Here is a 15,160-nt window from a genome sequence, read left to right on the forward strand (position 1 = left end):
TCATAAAAATATTTCTAAGATTTTTTTTTGCTAGAGCGAATGACTCATTATCGAAATCATTTCTGCACTAAAAGGATTGAACTCAAAAATGTTTGAAGAGATGGGCCTTTCACAATCGCAGCGAAAGTACAATTTAAAGTTCTAAGATTGCCGAGGTTCATTATGTTTTCCTTTTTCTCAAATAAGAGCATGCTAGGTTCAATTTCTGTGGCAAAAATTAAAGTGTACATAATATCAACATTTGAGAAACCAAGACCACCGGCTCCTCCAAGTCAAGCATATGCCGTTTTCTGCAATTTTCAAATTGAATACAATGAGCTTCTTAAGTATCATGGAGGTTTTGTTTAACATCTCAAAAAAAAAAAAGGAATATATATCTTACAATACTTCAATCACAGATCTCTTAATTATTTGTACTATCTCTAGTTTCAGAAATAAAAAAATTATTTAAGAACAACTAATAAATGGACTCCGGAAAAAAGGAACTACCAATATATGATTGTAAAGAGAAATTAATATGCTTAGGCCACCAACATATACTAAGGCTTCTAATGCTTATGCATAAGAATTGACCGAGCACATCCCAAACATTAGATTGACAAGTAAGTGCATGATTTTAGAAGAACCCACCTACACAATACAATAGAGGATGGTTTGCCATGAGATTGTCTATGATTAGTGTGATCAAGTGAAATATTGGCCGGACATCGTCTAGATTAATTTACAGGTGAGGTTTGCAACCTGAATCCGAATATGATTTTCTAGTTGGGTCAAGCCTTTATTCAGCAAAATTGGACTTAATTCGAATAAATCTAACCTTATCGCATCCGATGCTTGTAGCTGTATCTGCACAAGGAATATATAAAGCAGCAAGGTAAACAAAAGAAATAAATAAATAAAATAAATAAATATGACCCAACATAGTTCATAAATAAATAAATCCGTATCATGTCAGGTACAAGAAAATGATTTATAACGACCTTGCTTTCTAGGCATCTACATACCGCCTAGCTGGAACAATGCCAAAATTTGGTAGCACTATACATCATACAAGGATTAATTATCTTCCAATGTTACCATATGTTGCAATTAATGTACCCTATCATGTGGTTGCAGAACATTTGGTGGCATCGAACAAGGATTAATTGTATGTCCAAACGAGATTAAGTTGTACTCGATTTCTTGAGCATAGTATATGACCAGTTGCAAAGCTCAATGCAGGTATGTAACTTTTGCAACTTGCCAATGTGGTTTCATCTCGAGCATAGAAGCCTATGTTGTGATGTCATGGATGCTACTTTATGGTTATTTTCTATTTTCTAAATATCTTTTTTAAGAAAAATAATGGCTGGCCATCCTATATTTTATTGAATTTTATTTTATTTATTCTTGCTCCTTCATCCTTAATTATGGATAAACCTATAAACATTTTCATACCATGCTCTTCTGTATTTGGTTTAGTCTGAGAGCACTTATCTTCTACAATACACGATCTGTACTGCAGTGATATACGCAATAACTTAGGATCTCATATCAGAAACGCTAGTAGAAAAGTATTTTTTGGAATTTTTTAGTTTTATATAAGTACTCAAGATCTCTTTGGTGGATAACCAACGTGGGACTAAACACACGCTCGTACGTATCCTCACATATTCCTCCATTTAAGTTATGATGTCTTCGCCGGACTAAGGGTTTAAATTCATTCAAATCTAATCATAAGCACCATAATTGACTCCTGGTCCGTTTCAATAAGTCTGTGCTGTATCTTCTAGTCTACATGGATTATGGGTCAGATTTTTGTATAAATATTCAAGATCTTCTCGGCGAACAACTGATATAGGACTAAACACATATCCATATGGATTCTTAAAGTATAATTCTTGGATGGCTGTCAGGTTATCCGATCACGAAGATGGATGGCTGTCATGTTATCCCATCACGAAGATGGATGGCTATCAAATTAGAAGTGAGGATCCTGGATCTTATTCTGATGGAGCAACGGCAGCTTCTTGTCTGTCTCTCCAATTTTATTAGGCTAAATTTAGCTTCTCTGAAACAATTCTTAGCATCAGTATTTTCTATAAGAGTTTGATTTGACCATCTTGGGCTAGTTTCAGTGGTTGCTATCCGACATTTCCTGGGCGCGGTCGAGGCGTATTCCTTACGAGTCGTCCAGAACTGAGAGGGACGCGAAAAGGATAAAACATGAACAAGACGGAGATACCGTCTGGAAATGACCAAAATTGCCATGGTAAAACTATCAATATCAATCAAGAATTATTTTCATAATTGAAACCTGGCTAATTTTATTTACTGTTATTGTCTGTCGACCTAATACTAAAATGTGACATTCAACAAAATTGCAAATCCAATGACACAACCATGTAATAAACCCTTTTTTTCCTTTGACATGACAACTTTTACAGGTTCTGTTTTGTAGCTTTTAAAATATATTTATCTCGCATTAGATTAAAATATCAAAAACATCATCATCATCATAGTTAATTATAATAACACTAATAGTAATAACAAAATAACAACAGTAATAAACCTCGTTAACAAGACAACAAAATTGAAGATGTTAAGTCAATTTTTTTTGGTAGTTTATTCCATGAACCCTTTAGTAGATCAGTCTGGATTGTCAGTTACTTTGGATGATTTCTTTATATTAATTTGGCTTTGTAGGAGAACAATTAACGTCAAACAGGATTCTACAAACCCTGCTTCATCGATTGCGGTGTGTACAGGTGACCGATCTATCTGAATTGTCGACGTAGAGGTAAAAATTCTTGTACCCCCGCATACATGATTATAGATATTTTGTACACATATATGTATGGTATCTAATGATCAAGATAAATAAGATGCAAAAAATCTTTTATGATGATTTCTGTATTAAATTATATTTTGATCATATATGCTTGTGATTTGATAGTATGATAAATGAATATATGAGTATAACTTACATTTGCATAATCGAACTAATAGATGTGGTGTTTTAGACTAACCATGCTATATTATTGCCTTATTACGGGCGAGAAACGTGACACTTATTGATTGCCCTATCATAGGTTGGAAATATGACACTTATCGATTACCCCGACACGGGCAAAAAAATATGACCATAGTTAGTCTAAAGCTGAAAATAAAAAGAATTGATGTGTGGATGTGAATTTAATTGATTGAATAAGGACTCTGGGTTAACCTAGTTATAATCAATTACTCTATGACAGGCTGAAAATATGACACTATCGGTTGTCCTATCACGTGCGAAAAATATGACACCTATTGATTGTCCCATTGCGAACAAAAAATATGATCGGAATTTGGCCTAAAGTGAAAAAGTTAGTGGATCTTGGATTCAGATTGAGTTAAAAAGAAATGAAATGAAAAGATATATAAAAATACTATTAAAGATTTATGAGGTACCGTATGATATATTATTTTTGAATGGTTGAATTTTTATTGAATTTTGATGTTCATGTGTATATTTTTTTTATTAGGTGGTGGTTTAAAATTTTTTTGGCTTTATGAATGAATATTCCATCATGGATGGTGATTTAAAAAATAGAGATGATTTAAGATCCTTTTCATGTTGGTTGTATCACAGTGATCTCATCGTTACTGTAATCCTGTCAAACGCAATGATGTCATCATTTCTATCGTTATTATTTTTGATCGTGGGATGATCATCCCATGCTAAATAGCCTGCTGCACTTGTCCATATTGAAGCCACGACGACCCAGTTCCATGGTCCCATCACTGACACGTGGCTTCTCCATTCACCACACCTCCTTCCCTCCACGTCAACCCCACCACCCTTTTATTTCCCCTCCCCTCCCCACCCCCTGCTCTCTCTCTCCAGCCAACTTATTAAACTCTGCCCTCATCCCCTTAACCTCAAACGCTCTCACCGCACTCTCGGACCTAAGCGAAGCTCCCACCGCTTCTTCTCTCTTCAACTCTAACTAGAGAAGAAATGGGTAGAGCTCCTTGCTGTGAGAAGGTGGGGCTGAAGAAGGGGAGGTGGACGGCAGAGGAGGATGAGATATTGGTGGAGTACATTACTGCCAATGGAGAAGGGTCCTGGAGATCCTTGCCTAAGAATGCAGGTAGGAAGCTCTAAACTTAGAAAAATAAAGTTTTCTTCTCAGGTTTTCTTTTTCTCAGAGGCTCAAATAGAGCTGGATCACTTGAGACAGCCCAGATGAGGTTACTAATTTGTTGGCTTGGGGCGTCTGGAAGGGCTTTTAAGGTGTGGGAAGAGCTGCAGGCTAAGGTGGAAAAACTACCTCAGAACTGACCTCAAGAGGGGAAACATTTCTAAGGAGGAGCAGGAGATCATCATCAAACTTCATGCCACTGTAGGAAATAGGTAATGGAGATCCACTTCTATGGCTACGTTTGCTTTAGGTACAAAGGAGACATGAGGCTTGGAATATGTTTAATATCTGCCAAACAACATTCAGATATAATTAAGAAATAACTATTTTATGGAGAACAGCTATGATCTATTTTTTTAAAATTTTATAGACAAAAATGATCTTTCCAAATCATTTTGAAAAGATATTTTTAAAGCCAAATAAAAGTTAATATACTTTTCTCATAACTATTCTCATAGGCATAATTTTTGTTATCCTTATTTTTCCTATTCTGCAATCAAACATTCACCACCCTCTCTTTTGATCTAACCCGTTTAAATTTTCCTTTCAGCCCACTCGGCTGGGGGCCTTTTTTAGGAGTGGTGACAAAATCCCATAAATACGGGAGGTGGTGGGCCCCAGGGGAGCCGTGGCCTACCGTGCACCGGAGGGCTGGCCGGCTGGGTGATGACGTGGGAAACCCGTCGCTTCTAACCTTCCCTTCATTATGACCTGTCAAACTGCTGTCCGGTCACCTCTCGTGAGGTTACCTGGCGAGGCAGACGGAGATTTTTTTTTTTCACTTTTAATTTTTCCCCCCACCTTCCTCTACAAACTTAGTTCCATCATAATTATGTCTGATGGCAGCTGCGCCCTCGCAAGTTATCGTCTCTTCCATCTTGAGACAGTTTTGCCCTACAAGGGCTACTTTGAGAGGAAAAGAATTTTTCTATTCATTTAAGACACAAGCCTTTCCACCGTCTAACCGATATGGAACTAAGTCTGAGATTTTTTAATTTTTCACAACGCAACTCTTCTGACAAAAAGGTCTATACCGAAGTTAAGAGCTTTCAACGAATGCATCCTTGATGAGGTCGAGGTTATCCTCCGGCCTTAGAGCTCAGTCATACTGGATGTAGACAGAAGAACGATTGCGTCTGCTCGGGAGAGGGGTTTCATAATCTCTTCCGTTTCGAGACGGTTTTGTCCCACAAAAGGCGCTTCGAAAGGAAAGAATTTTTTCATTCATTTAAGGCACAGATTTTTCCGCTATCTAGTCGATGTGGGACTAAGTTCGGGATCGTTTATTTTCACAACAATATCCATAGTGGTTTTATATTTCTCATTATACATGTGGCTTCTTGGCTTTTGTTATCTAGATTAATATAAATTGATCATTCATTAGTCAATATGAATTAATATTGGTGGGTATTTTCCAATTTTTTTCAATTTCTTAAATGTTTTTCTTCGTTAATAATTTCTAAATTTAATATCTGAAAATTGCTATCAATCTTGGGTTTTTTTTAAAATGTATGTCACCGGCCGGCAGCCACGCCGTATGTCTGCTGGCAACTGGGCTGAACAAATCTATCGTTGCTTGTAAAAATATAGCGACCATTCAGCCGACAAGGGGCTTTGTCAAGTAGAAAACCGTACCAGGGGCTGCGCGCTTCGATACCTTCATAGGAACTTGTTATGCTCGTATTTCCTGTCCATGTCCTGCCATTATGATGCTTAGGTTATTCTAGTTTTTTCCATTTAAATTATTTTATTATGATATATTTTAAGAATTGGATTATTACTCTGAGGAAAATTATCACCATTTAAATATATTTATATATTTAATTTATTAAATTAAATTGGTCCTACTTATAACATTGTAATAAGTTCTTTTTCCGCAGCTTTTTTGGCCATAATTTCAACACCTATTAATATAGTTCAAATTAGGCTAAAAACCGGTCTTAAGATATTACTGACTTGGGATTACACTGGCTTTATGTGGACTGTATGCGGCTTGCTTGATGGCTCAGTTCAACTCTTGCTGAGAAATAACTTAAGATTGCTTTTCTTTACATTGATATGATTTATCAAGTTTTTTTCCAAGAAAAAGATTCATCTTTCTTAGCGTTAGAAAATGATTTATCATAATATTTAAGATTTTGAAAGAGTTTCACTGGAAAAAAAAGGAAAACGAAAAGCACTGTCTCCTCATGTAACTGTAATTTGTTCATCAAACGCGAGCTCTTGAGTCGGTTTTGGATCTCCACAATTGAGAATGCTACAAGCATTCAGTAGCAGTAAATAATAGTACAGTAAAATATGTTTGAGGAATTGGATGATATCAGAGCTAATGTCGTTCGTCATCTTCTATTGTAGGTGGTCCCTGATAGCCGGACATCTCCCGGGAAGAACTGATAACGAGATCAAGAACTACTGGAACTCTCACCTCAGCAGGAGAGTCTACAGCTTCCGGAGGGCCGGCGGCCATGTAGAGGCTGCCATGCCGGTGGACCTCAGCAAGCTCGCCGCCGGCGGCAAGCAAAGGGGTGGAAGACTAGCTAGTAGGTCAGCCATGAAGACGAACACGACGAATGGGATTGATAGAAGAGAGAAGAATGAGAAGGGTGTCGTCCCCGCAACCTCATCAGCGCAGACTCAAAGTGACGAGGGACACAGCATGGTTCTGGACCGGGACCAGCACCAAGCTAGTTGTGTCACCTTTGAAGGTCTCAACGACGAGATGGTAAGTGGGCTCCTGAGCCCAAGACCAGTAGAAAGTGGGCTCTGGGGAGCAAATACTGAGATGGAAGCCATGCAGGTTGGTGCAACTGAGGAGAGCAGTGTGGGTTGGGGGTCTCATGAGGAAAGGGAGAGTGGGGTCATGAGCTCAAGCGAGGCGAGGGAGGGCAGGGCCCTTGTCCTGAACGGGAATGGAAATGGTGGGAACATGGGCTTGGAGGAGGGAAGAGGGACTGGGGTAGTGGCCAAAGGGGAGGAGGAGGTGGGGTCAGCCCAGGTAGACCAATTCCTGGACTGGGACTTGGGAGGAATTGAGGCCAAGCTATGGGATGAGGCAGGAGAGATGTGGCCATGGCAGTGGGATGGTGAGAACGGGGAATTGGGGCTACAGCGAATAGAGGGCTGTGGGTACCAAGAAGAGTCGCTGGATGGTTGGCTTCTATCGGATGTCCTATAAGAGTGGTTTTCTCGTGGTGGTGGCTTTGATAACAGATAGGGGTTATTGAAGAGGATTGCTCATGGTTTGCCGCGGTAGGAACAATGTATGTGAAGGACTGAAATGATAACTTTGTAGCACCGTGCATGTTCTTCGTTTTTCATGCATGTCTTGTATTCATTAGCTATGTGGAATATCCCTGTGAAGTCTCCATTAACTTCCAAAGGTGGATCAGATCCGTCGTGTACCTAAGGTGAAATCATCCTGGATGGATTCATTTCATCCTAAAGTGAAATTGTTAGGTGGATTCATTTCATCTTAAGTCTACGGTGGATTTGGCCCATAAAGGAGAGACGAGAAGAAAAATGGTTTAGTAGCTAGACAGTAACTTAGAAGGTGGTATTTTGCTATTAATTGCGGTTCTCAGTTATGTTGGCTTTCTCTTTGCATATCTTTCTTTTCATAAGCTCTTTTTGCATGTCTCTAAGAAATGTCGTGAGGGCAAGCAAGAATATTTTTTCCTTTGTGAAGCCTGAGCCTCCTCTTTTCCAGGATTGCTCCCTGGAAGGGGCAACGGAATCTCCAGGCAAGGTTGCCAAAGTGAGCCTAATAATTTATGCGAGCCATGGGGGCTCCAAAACCTAGATTGTGATACTCAGTTCGATTTGGGAACTTTACGTGCAAACCAGCCTTCCGGGCAAAACGCCTTTTTATTCTTCCTTTGTTTTGATTAGCTTAAGATTTGTTGAACAATGGATTTAAATGATAGGAGATCGAGCAGATATGATGATGTAGCACAACTGCGGGAAAAGAGGAGAAGAAGGAAGAACAAGAGAGGGAGAAGGAAGAGGAGGTTATAGGGACGCAGGAAGAAGAGAAGGGGAGGAGGGGGAAGAAGAAGAACAAGAAAGAGACTAGGATTTTTTCATTCAATCATCAGTTGCCTCATATATGTTAAATGATAGGAGATCGAGCAGATATGATGATGTAGCACAACTGCGGGAAAAGAGGAGAAGAAGGAAGAACAAGAGAGGGAGAAGGAAGAGGAGGTTATAGGGACGCAGGAAGAAGAGAAGGGGAGGAGGGGGAAGAAGAAGAACAAGAAAGAGAGTAGGATTTTTTCATTCAATCATCAGTTGCCTCATACATGAGAGGGGTGATCTTTATATAGACCTTATATATTGACCCAATTACATAAATCCAATTGATCAGTCTAATAACAAAATAACGAACCAAATTAACTTGATTAAGATAAAAGTAAATAATGCAATAAAAGAAAATGACTCGGACTCCAATGGACCCAATTCGGGTCTGACTCAATCTGGAGGCTCAGGATCATCTGCATGAAGGGCTCTGATGTCCCCATCAACTCCTCCCGGGTGAGAGAAACCCGACTCCGTCGAGTACAGGTCTGGCCGGCTATCGTACGGCTCCAGAAGATCGGGGTTAAGGCGCTGCAGCTGGGCTCTGGAAATCCACGTCACGTCGGACTTTGGTCGACCTTTCCACCGAATAAGGTAACGTTGGTAACCACCGTTCCTGGGTGAAATAACCTGCTCATCCAATATATGTTCTATTTGTTCTCTGCGTGCATGAAATTTGGAAGGTGGTGGCTCTGCGGCGACGGACGGCGGCCGGAGAGAAATGGCCGGTCACGGTGGCGGCCGAAGGCGGCTTCCGGCGGTGCAGGCGGAAGCGGGGTGGCGCTGCGGGCGGTCTGCTCGTCGGCGGAATTCGGCGGCGGGGAGGTGGCGCGACGCAGAGGTAGGGAAGATCTTCCTATGGTGGTTCGGGCGTTGCTGGCGGCGACGGATAGCGGTGGTGGAGGCGAGCACGGGCGTGATGATTGGTGGGAAGGGGGGAAGGGGAACGGGTAGATGGGAACCTGGCTGATGGGGCTCGGGTGAAGTCTGGAGCTCGGGTGAGGTCTGGCAGCGGCGCAGGCGGAGGATGGAGGCGGTGCGGCTCGACGATGGAAAGGGGTTTTCCTTTCTCCTCTGGTTTGAATCGAGAGAAAAAGAGAGATTCCCTTCTTTTTTTTCTGCTGAATACCGAGGGAGAGAAAAGGGGAATTAGGACCAAACTAATGGAAATCGTGGTTTTGGCAACAGAGGCAAAGCTGGGGCTCTGATACCAAGTTGATGTAGCACAACTGCAGGGAAAGAGGAGAAGAAGGAACTAAATTACATAAACCCAATTGACCAGTCCAATAACAAAATAACGAACTAAATTAACTTGATTAAAACAAAAGTAAATAATGCAATAAAAGAAAATGACTCGGACTTCAATGGACCAAATCCGGGTCTGACTCAATCTGGAGGCTCAGGATCATCTGGATGAAAGGCTCTGATCGATGTCTCCATCATATGAGCGTCAAGTACATGATAGGAGAGCTCAAACAATTAATACATTTGTAAAATTGAATATGTGTACATATAAATGCCAATTGAAATCAATGGTCGTATTATGAAAGAAGTGAACGGGGGAGAGGGGGGAAAAAAACAAGCTTTGCACAATTTTGTTATCCAAGAACCATATAATGCCTCGGATGAGCTATATATGTGATGGCTAGACGCGAGCCATACATATAATGGCTAGATTAACAATGCATAGTTCTACGTGAGCATGCATGAAGTGATGGCATGCAGGTCACATGATCTATTACATATTTGTGTGAAGCATACAAGAAATAAAAGAAGAAAAAATTAAGCAGCAGAAAAGGAAATTTTAATTCCTTCTCAAGTGGGGGTTTTCGAGATCAAATATAGAAGTTCAGTAAGTAAAAGACATTGAGATGGATCTAATTAAGTTAGTGTTGCTTAAACTCAAAAAGATGCTGTAAGTGATGGAAATTTAGATCGAATATTATATCTTGCATGGTCCAAAGCTTAATTAAACATCTTAGCTGGACACAAATAATTCTTTCTAATAGGAAGTCCTGCATGACTATTACGTACGACATTATATATGGTATATCCTGTTGTAACATGATTTCCATAGAATTTGCATTTAAACAAATGAAATTGCGTCAACTTTATCTCCATCTACCTATTGCATATTGTAAGCAAAATATAGATCGCATTCAAAGAACTAACATCGCTAGCATGAGACCGTTAAATGCGACAATGATTGTTCATATTTGTATTATTGAAAAAAAAACTTCTTATTAGTATGTATATTCACATCTAATAGATTGCGGGATATATAATTTTCTATCTTTCTTTCTTTCTTTTTTTAATTTTAAGAAGCGCATGGGATTCCGTGGTTTAAGACGCCGCTTTAGCATGTAAGTTACGTTTTGAATACATGTTAAGGTAACTATTTATCCATGCAATTATTGCTTAAACAGCAATTTATAAGTCAAAAGATAAAATAAAGACACAGTTACTTACAACTTATTTATCCACGCACGAGATCCCACCCAGCCAACCATAATATACGTACGGATTATCCATTGGGGCTTCCAAATAGTTACTTACCATACTTACTAATGGTCTTATCTTTGATCTATTTCCCATTCACTTAATGAAAATAATAATTAGATAAGTATTTAAGATTTTTTTAAAATTACTATATTTATTATTTATGTAATCTTTAGAGAGAAAAATTAGTACACCTAACACAACTCCACGCCATTCCTTTGACACAAGAGTCTAGTACAGGTGCACCATGGATGGCAATGAAAGATATGAGGTTTTGCTGCTGTTGTAAGTCGGGCCAAAGGCCGCAATCATGGTCCGCCAGCGGAAACCATAACTTTTGATGACCCACGCGCAGGTTTTGTCTGTCCTCTCCAAAGACCATGATGTACCAACCTTTTGCTTTTTTTAATTGCTTTGGGTGGGGTCTTACATCATTGCTCTCGGCACTTCAAGATTGCAGCAGATCTTCTGTGGCCCTCTTTTGTGCCTTTGGTGGAGGGAGGGGAGACGGGAGGGGGAGACTCATTCTATGGAGATTGTAGAAGGGGTCCCAATTTGTCCCAGATTAGGGGACCCAAATGCTTGGGTTGGGTCGAGTTGCTGCCGGTTAGGTTCGGTCAGCCTTTCTTAGGTATGCTGCACCATTTTGGTCCGAGTCATTAGATAGAGACGATTGAATTATCTAGTTCTATATTCTAAAGCTGTACATTTTTCGATACATTTGGTTTGTAACTAAAAATATTTAAATAGTAAAAAAAAAAGAAGCAGCTGAAATTAGGTTTTAGATGATTGGAGCTTTTTTAAAAAAAAATTGAAATAGAATAAAATTTTTTCCAACCAAATGGCTAAAATAAAAATTATTTGTTCGAATTTTTATTTTAGAGCCGAACTTTTTTTTAACCAAATATATCCGAAAAAAATGTAGAAGGTGGTGAGCAAAAGGCGCTAGCTGACGACACATGCGCGCGCGCACACACACAAAAAGCCTTATTTTGCGAAAGATACGGATCACTTTTTTGTTTTGATAAAAATGGTATTTCATATCGTTCTAATGTAGGCCCAATCTGCTAAATCAAAAGAAAGTAAAGAATAAGAGAGTATATCTACAGAAAGCTTACTTTGTTGACTAGTATGCAACCACTGAAAGCATCAACCATAATGATTGGGTTGCAACCCTTTCCCGCGGAATGAGTGCCATGTACAGGCGTGTAACGTCGCACTAGTGGACTACGTCGGCAAAATTTTGATGGTCAAAAAGATTTTGATTAGATAGATGGCATGCATTGATCTCCCCCTTCCTCTTTTTTTTTTTTTTTTTTTTTTTTTTTTTTTTTTTTTCTCTCTACGACGAAACCATCATGCTCCATACCTACTATCTGGGTTAGCGCATGAACACATATTCCGTAGAATAAAATCCTGGAGAATATGCAAGTCTTACTAGTAGTTAGAATAAAATTTTAATTTCATAAGTACTTCAAATATAATATCTAGGAATCATTTGGGATTAGAGATATTTATTTTCTCCCGCACCTAACTAATATAAATCCCGAACCTTAGCCGAGAGCGAAGTGTTCTGTGGCTCCGAAAAGAAAGTTAAAAGAATAACATGAGCTAAATAGCTCATTAGTTATCACCCCACACACCAACACAAGTAATGATATGATAAAATGAATATGACTATTAGAATAATATGGAAGGAGAGTATGGTAGTTATGACATACATATTCCAAATTTGTCGGTATTCAAAATTTGGATCTCCCACTCATCAAACTTGATAAATCAATCACATGCTATCAAAAACAATTTCTTTGAATTGTGATTTCAAATAAGCATCTTATTGTCATCAGATTAGCAAGATCAAGCTCAATGGCATCCTCGAGTTTGCACAACAAGGACTTCGACTAGCCATGGTTACGTTTTAGCCCGTGACCGGTAAATCATAGTACCACATTCCTGTCTTCGGAAGGTTATTCATGGGTTCACATTTCTTCTTGAGATGAAGCTGTCCACAGTGCTATATTCCTACTCATGATTAGGCTATTCACAATGCTATGCTTCGGTTTCTATCCATGATGAGGCTATCTATATTAACATGGCTAGTCCAGTAACTCTTTTTCATAATTACTAGATTATGCTAGATTTGTTGATGTTAAACATTTAGACACATGCAATTTATAAAAATAATTTGTACAGGATATACTTATGTAAATTAACACTTGCAATTAATAGATGAACATGCAAGGGGATTCTTAATTTCATATGCGGACAACAAGTCCAACAACGTGCCTAGCAATCTAAGCGTATTTCTAACAAATCTAAATTAATTTAATATCAACATTTTATATAATTAGAGAAACCAACCGTTCAACAAAATTTATTCTAATTTCTAGGTTTTCATCAACCCTAGTCCAGCTAGCCATCTAATAGTGGTGGATACGGGGTCCTCCTGATGATCGCACACTGCCTGCCTCGCTTCAGTGAGGCCTTCGTTCTCGCCTGCCTGGCTGAGCGGCGATATCACTAAGCTAGGCGCTCGAGCTCTAGCTTGGCCAATGCTCGATTGACTCGATCCGATTAAGTCAGGTCGGCCGAATCTCATGGCGACGAGAAAATTATATCTACAGTGGATATACTAGTGGATATAGAGATATCTTCCCCATTTTTGAAAGGGGTGCTTACAGAATTCTAAATTACGGTGGCCTCTCAGCATAGTTTGCTAAACAGATCTGAGATGCTTCCTTGCCTTCTAAAGCACCGATGTTTTTCTTGCCTAGCAGTTTAAAATCAGATTCTGTTAGCGATTTCCATGGTCCGTTCTAGTGTCCAACGTTTAGGAAAGAAGCTGAAGCCAATAGATCAACTTCTCATTCACTGTGAGATGACATCTTCTTTATGGAATCGTTTTGGAAGGAAAATAAGCTTCACTATAGTGGTTGCGGTGCAATGGAGTACTGTGTTGATCGAAAGGAATAATGGAAATCAAGTTGCTTATTTCTAGGTGGCTTGGAGGAAGCAACGAGAAGCAGATGTTAAAGATCGCCCCAACTCTATCATTTCAATAACACAAGTGCCGTTATTACGGTAATAGATTAACAAATATTAAATGACAATTAATTTCAAAATCTTAGAGATGCCAATGCTCAGAGGCGGTTAGGAATCCAACGACCGATCACGTCTCCTAAAAGGACGAGTCTACGAATCCAGGGACGTCCGAAAAATGCGAGTTCAGACTATCTTTTGCTCCGAGACATCTAAATGATGACAAGGAATGGTGGAGCTTTTCAGACCAAGCATGTATTTAGAGAGGCTAATGGGGCTGCCGACTGAATGGCTGCTTATGTGGCTAACCATTCAGGGAGTACTCTGTGGTCAGGAGAGGGAGAGTTGCCTCGGACACTTCGTGAGTATATATTTTCTGATTTTATTGGGTGTATTCGTACACGCATAGTATGATTAATCCGTTAAAGAAAAAAAAAGAAAAAGAAAAGACGGCAAGTCTACCGATCAATGCCATCCATGGATCATGATTGACATGATGACTTTTATCGGCTTATGTAATGCAGTGAAGGTTATCTAATCACAGCCATCGCGCTGATGACAAATAGCCATTGGCACTCCAATCGTGATTGGACTAGAGAGGATCCTGATCCAAAACTAATCTTGTTATAATATGGTTAAAAAAATAGATAATCGAATCATATTGGCTAGAGCTGACAGAGTCTAAGCTCAACCAAGATTAATTAACTGATCTGTGGCTGGCTTTGCATGGGAACCATCAAGCAATTAGCATGACTATGATGCAGAAGGTCAATTGTACAGGGTAGTTTGGAGAGGCGACAGTGGTGTAAAGTCTATAATTAATAATTATAGTTGTTTCCTCATATAATTGCATATGATTAGTTATTCTACTAGATATTTATTAATTAATTGGAGACAGGAAGGATCCAACGACTCTTAGTAAGTCATTGGGGGAAGCAAGCTGTGTTTGGTGGATCCAAATGCAAAGCTTTTAGCCTACATGTTCGTTCTTATATCGAACAAGTTTATAGATCGATTTTTCCTTGTTAATGAAAAAGTGACACATCAACCAAATAAGTTGTATCATAAAACTTTCTTATGAGCTATTAGTTCTCCCCTTTTTTTTTCTTTTTTTTTTTTTTTTTTTTTTTGGGTAAAAACAGCTACTCATTCAAATAGATCTAACATGAGTACAACCCGCCATGTCCGAAGAAATAAAAGACAACAAAGGAGAAGGAGCGTCTATAGTAGACGTCCACAAAACATCCCCGGAATGCCGGGCCACAAAAGAGGCGACCCAGTCGGCGGCCCTGTTCGCCTCTCTAAACACATGACCAATCTGGAAACCGACCATCATCTGAGCCATCCTCCGAGTCTCCCGAATAAGGGGGTGACCGTCACCG

The 15,160-nt window shown here is 39.4% G+C and overlaps 1 protein-coding gene across 1 annotated transcript; it reads left to right on the forward strand.

Moving 5' to 3' along the window:
• Positions 1-3,865: 3,865 nt before the first annotated feature.
• Positions 3,866-7,747, forward strand: LOC103704727 (myb-related protein P-like). Its single transcript, XM_008788140.4, has 3 exons — positions 3,866-4,112; positions 4,246-4,375; positions 6,519-7,747. Exons 1-3 carry the CDS (start codon positions 3,980-3,982, stop codon positions 7,336-7,338), a joined length of 1,083 nt encoding a protein of 360 aa, XP_008786362.1. The 5' UTR covers positions 3,866-3,979; the 3' UTR covers positions 7,339-7,747.
• Positions 7,748-15,160: the final 7,413 nt, after the last annotated feature.

Source organism: Phoenix dactylifera, unplaced genomic scaffold (assembly GCF_009389715.1).
Source record: "Phoenix dactylifera cultivar Barhee BC4 unplaced genomic scaffold, palm_55x_up_171113_PBpolish2nd_filt_p 000283F, whole genome shotgun sequence".
NCBI classification, from domain to species: Eukaryota; Viridiplantae; Streptophyta; class Magnoliopsida; order Arecales; family Arecaceae; genus Phoenix; species Phoenix dactylifera.

Excerpts from the sequence above, each read along its gene's own strand:
- LOC103704727 (XM_008788140.4), top strand. The coding sequence starts at position 3,980 with ATGGGTAGAGCTCCTTGCTGTGAGAAGGTGGGGCTGAAGAAGGGGAGG. Across the intron at positions 4,113-4,245 it reads ATCCTTGCCTAAGAATGCAG|GGCTTTTAAGGTGTGGGAAG; the intron begins GTAGGAAGCTCT and ends GGCGTCTGGAAG. Across the intron at positions 4,376-6,518 it reads CATGCCACTGTAGGAAATAG|GTGGTCCCTGATAGCCGGAC; the intron begins GTAATGGAGATC and ends CTTCTATTGTAG.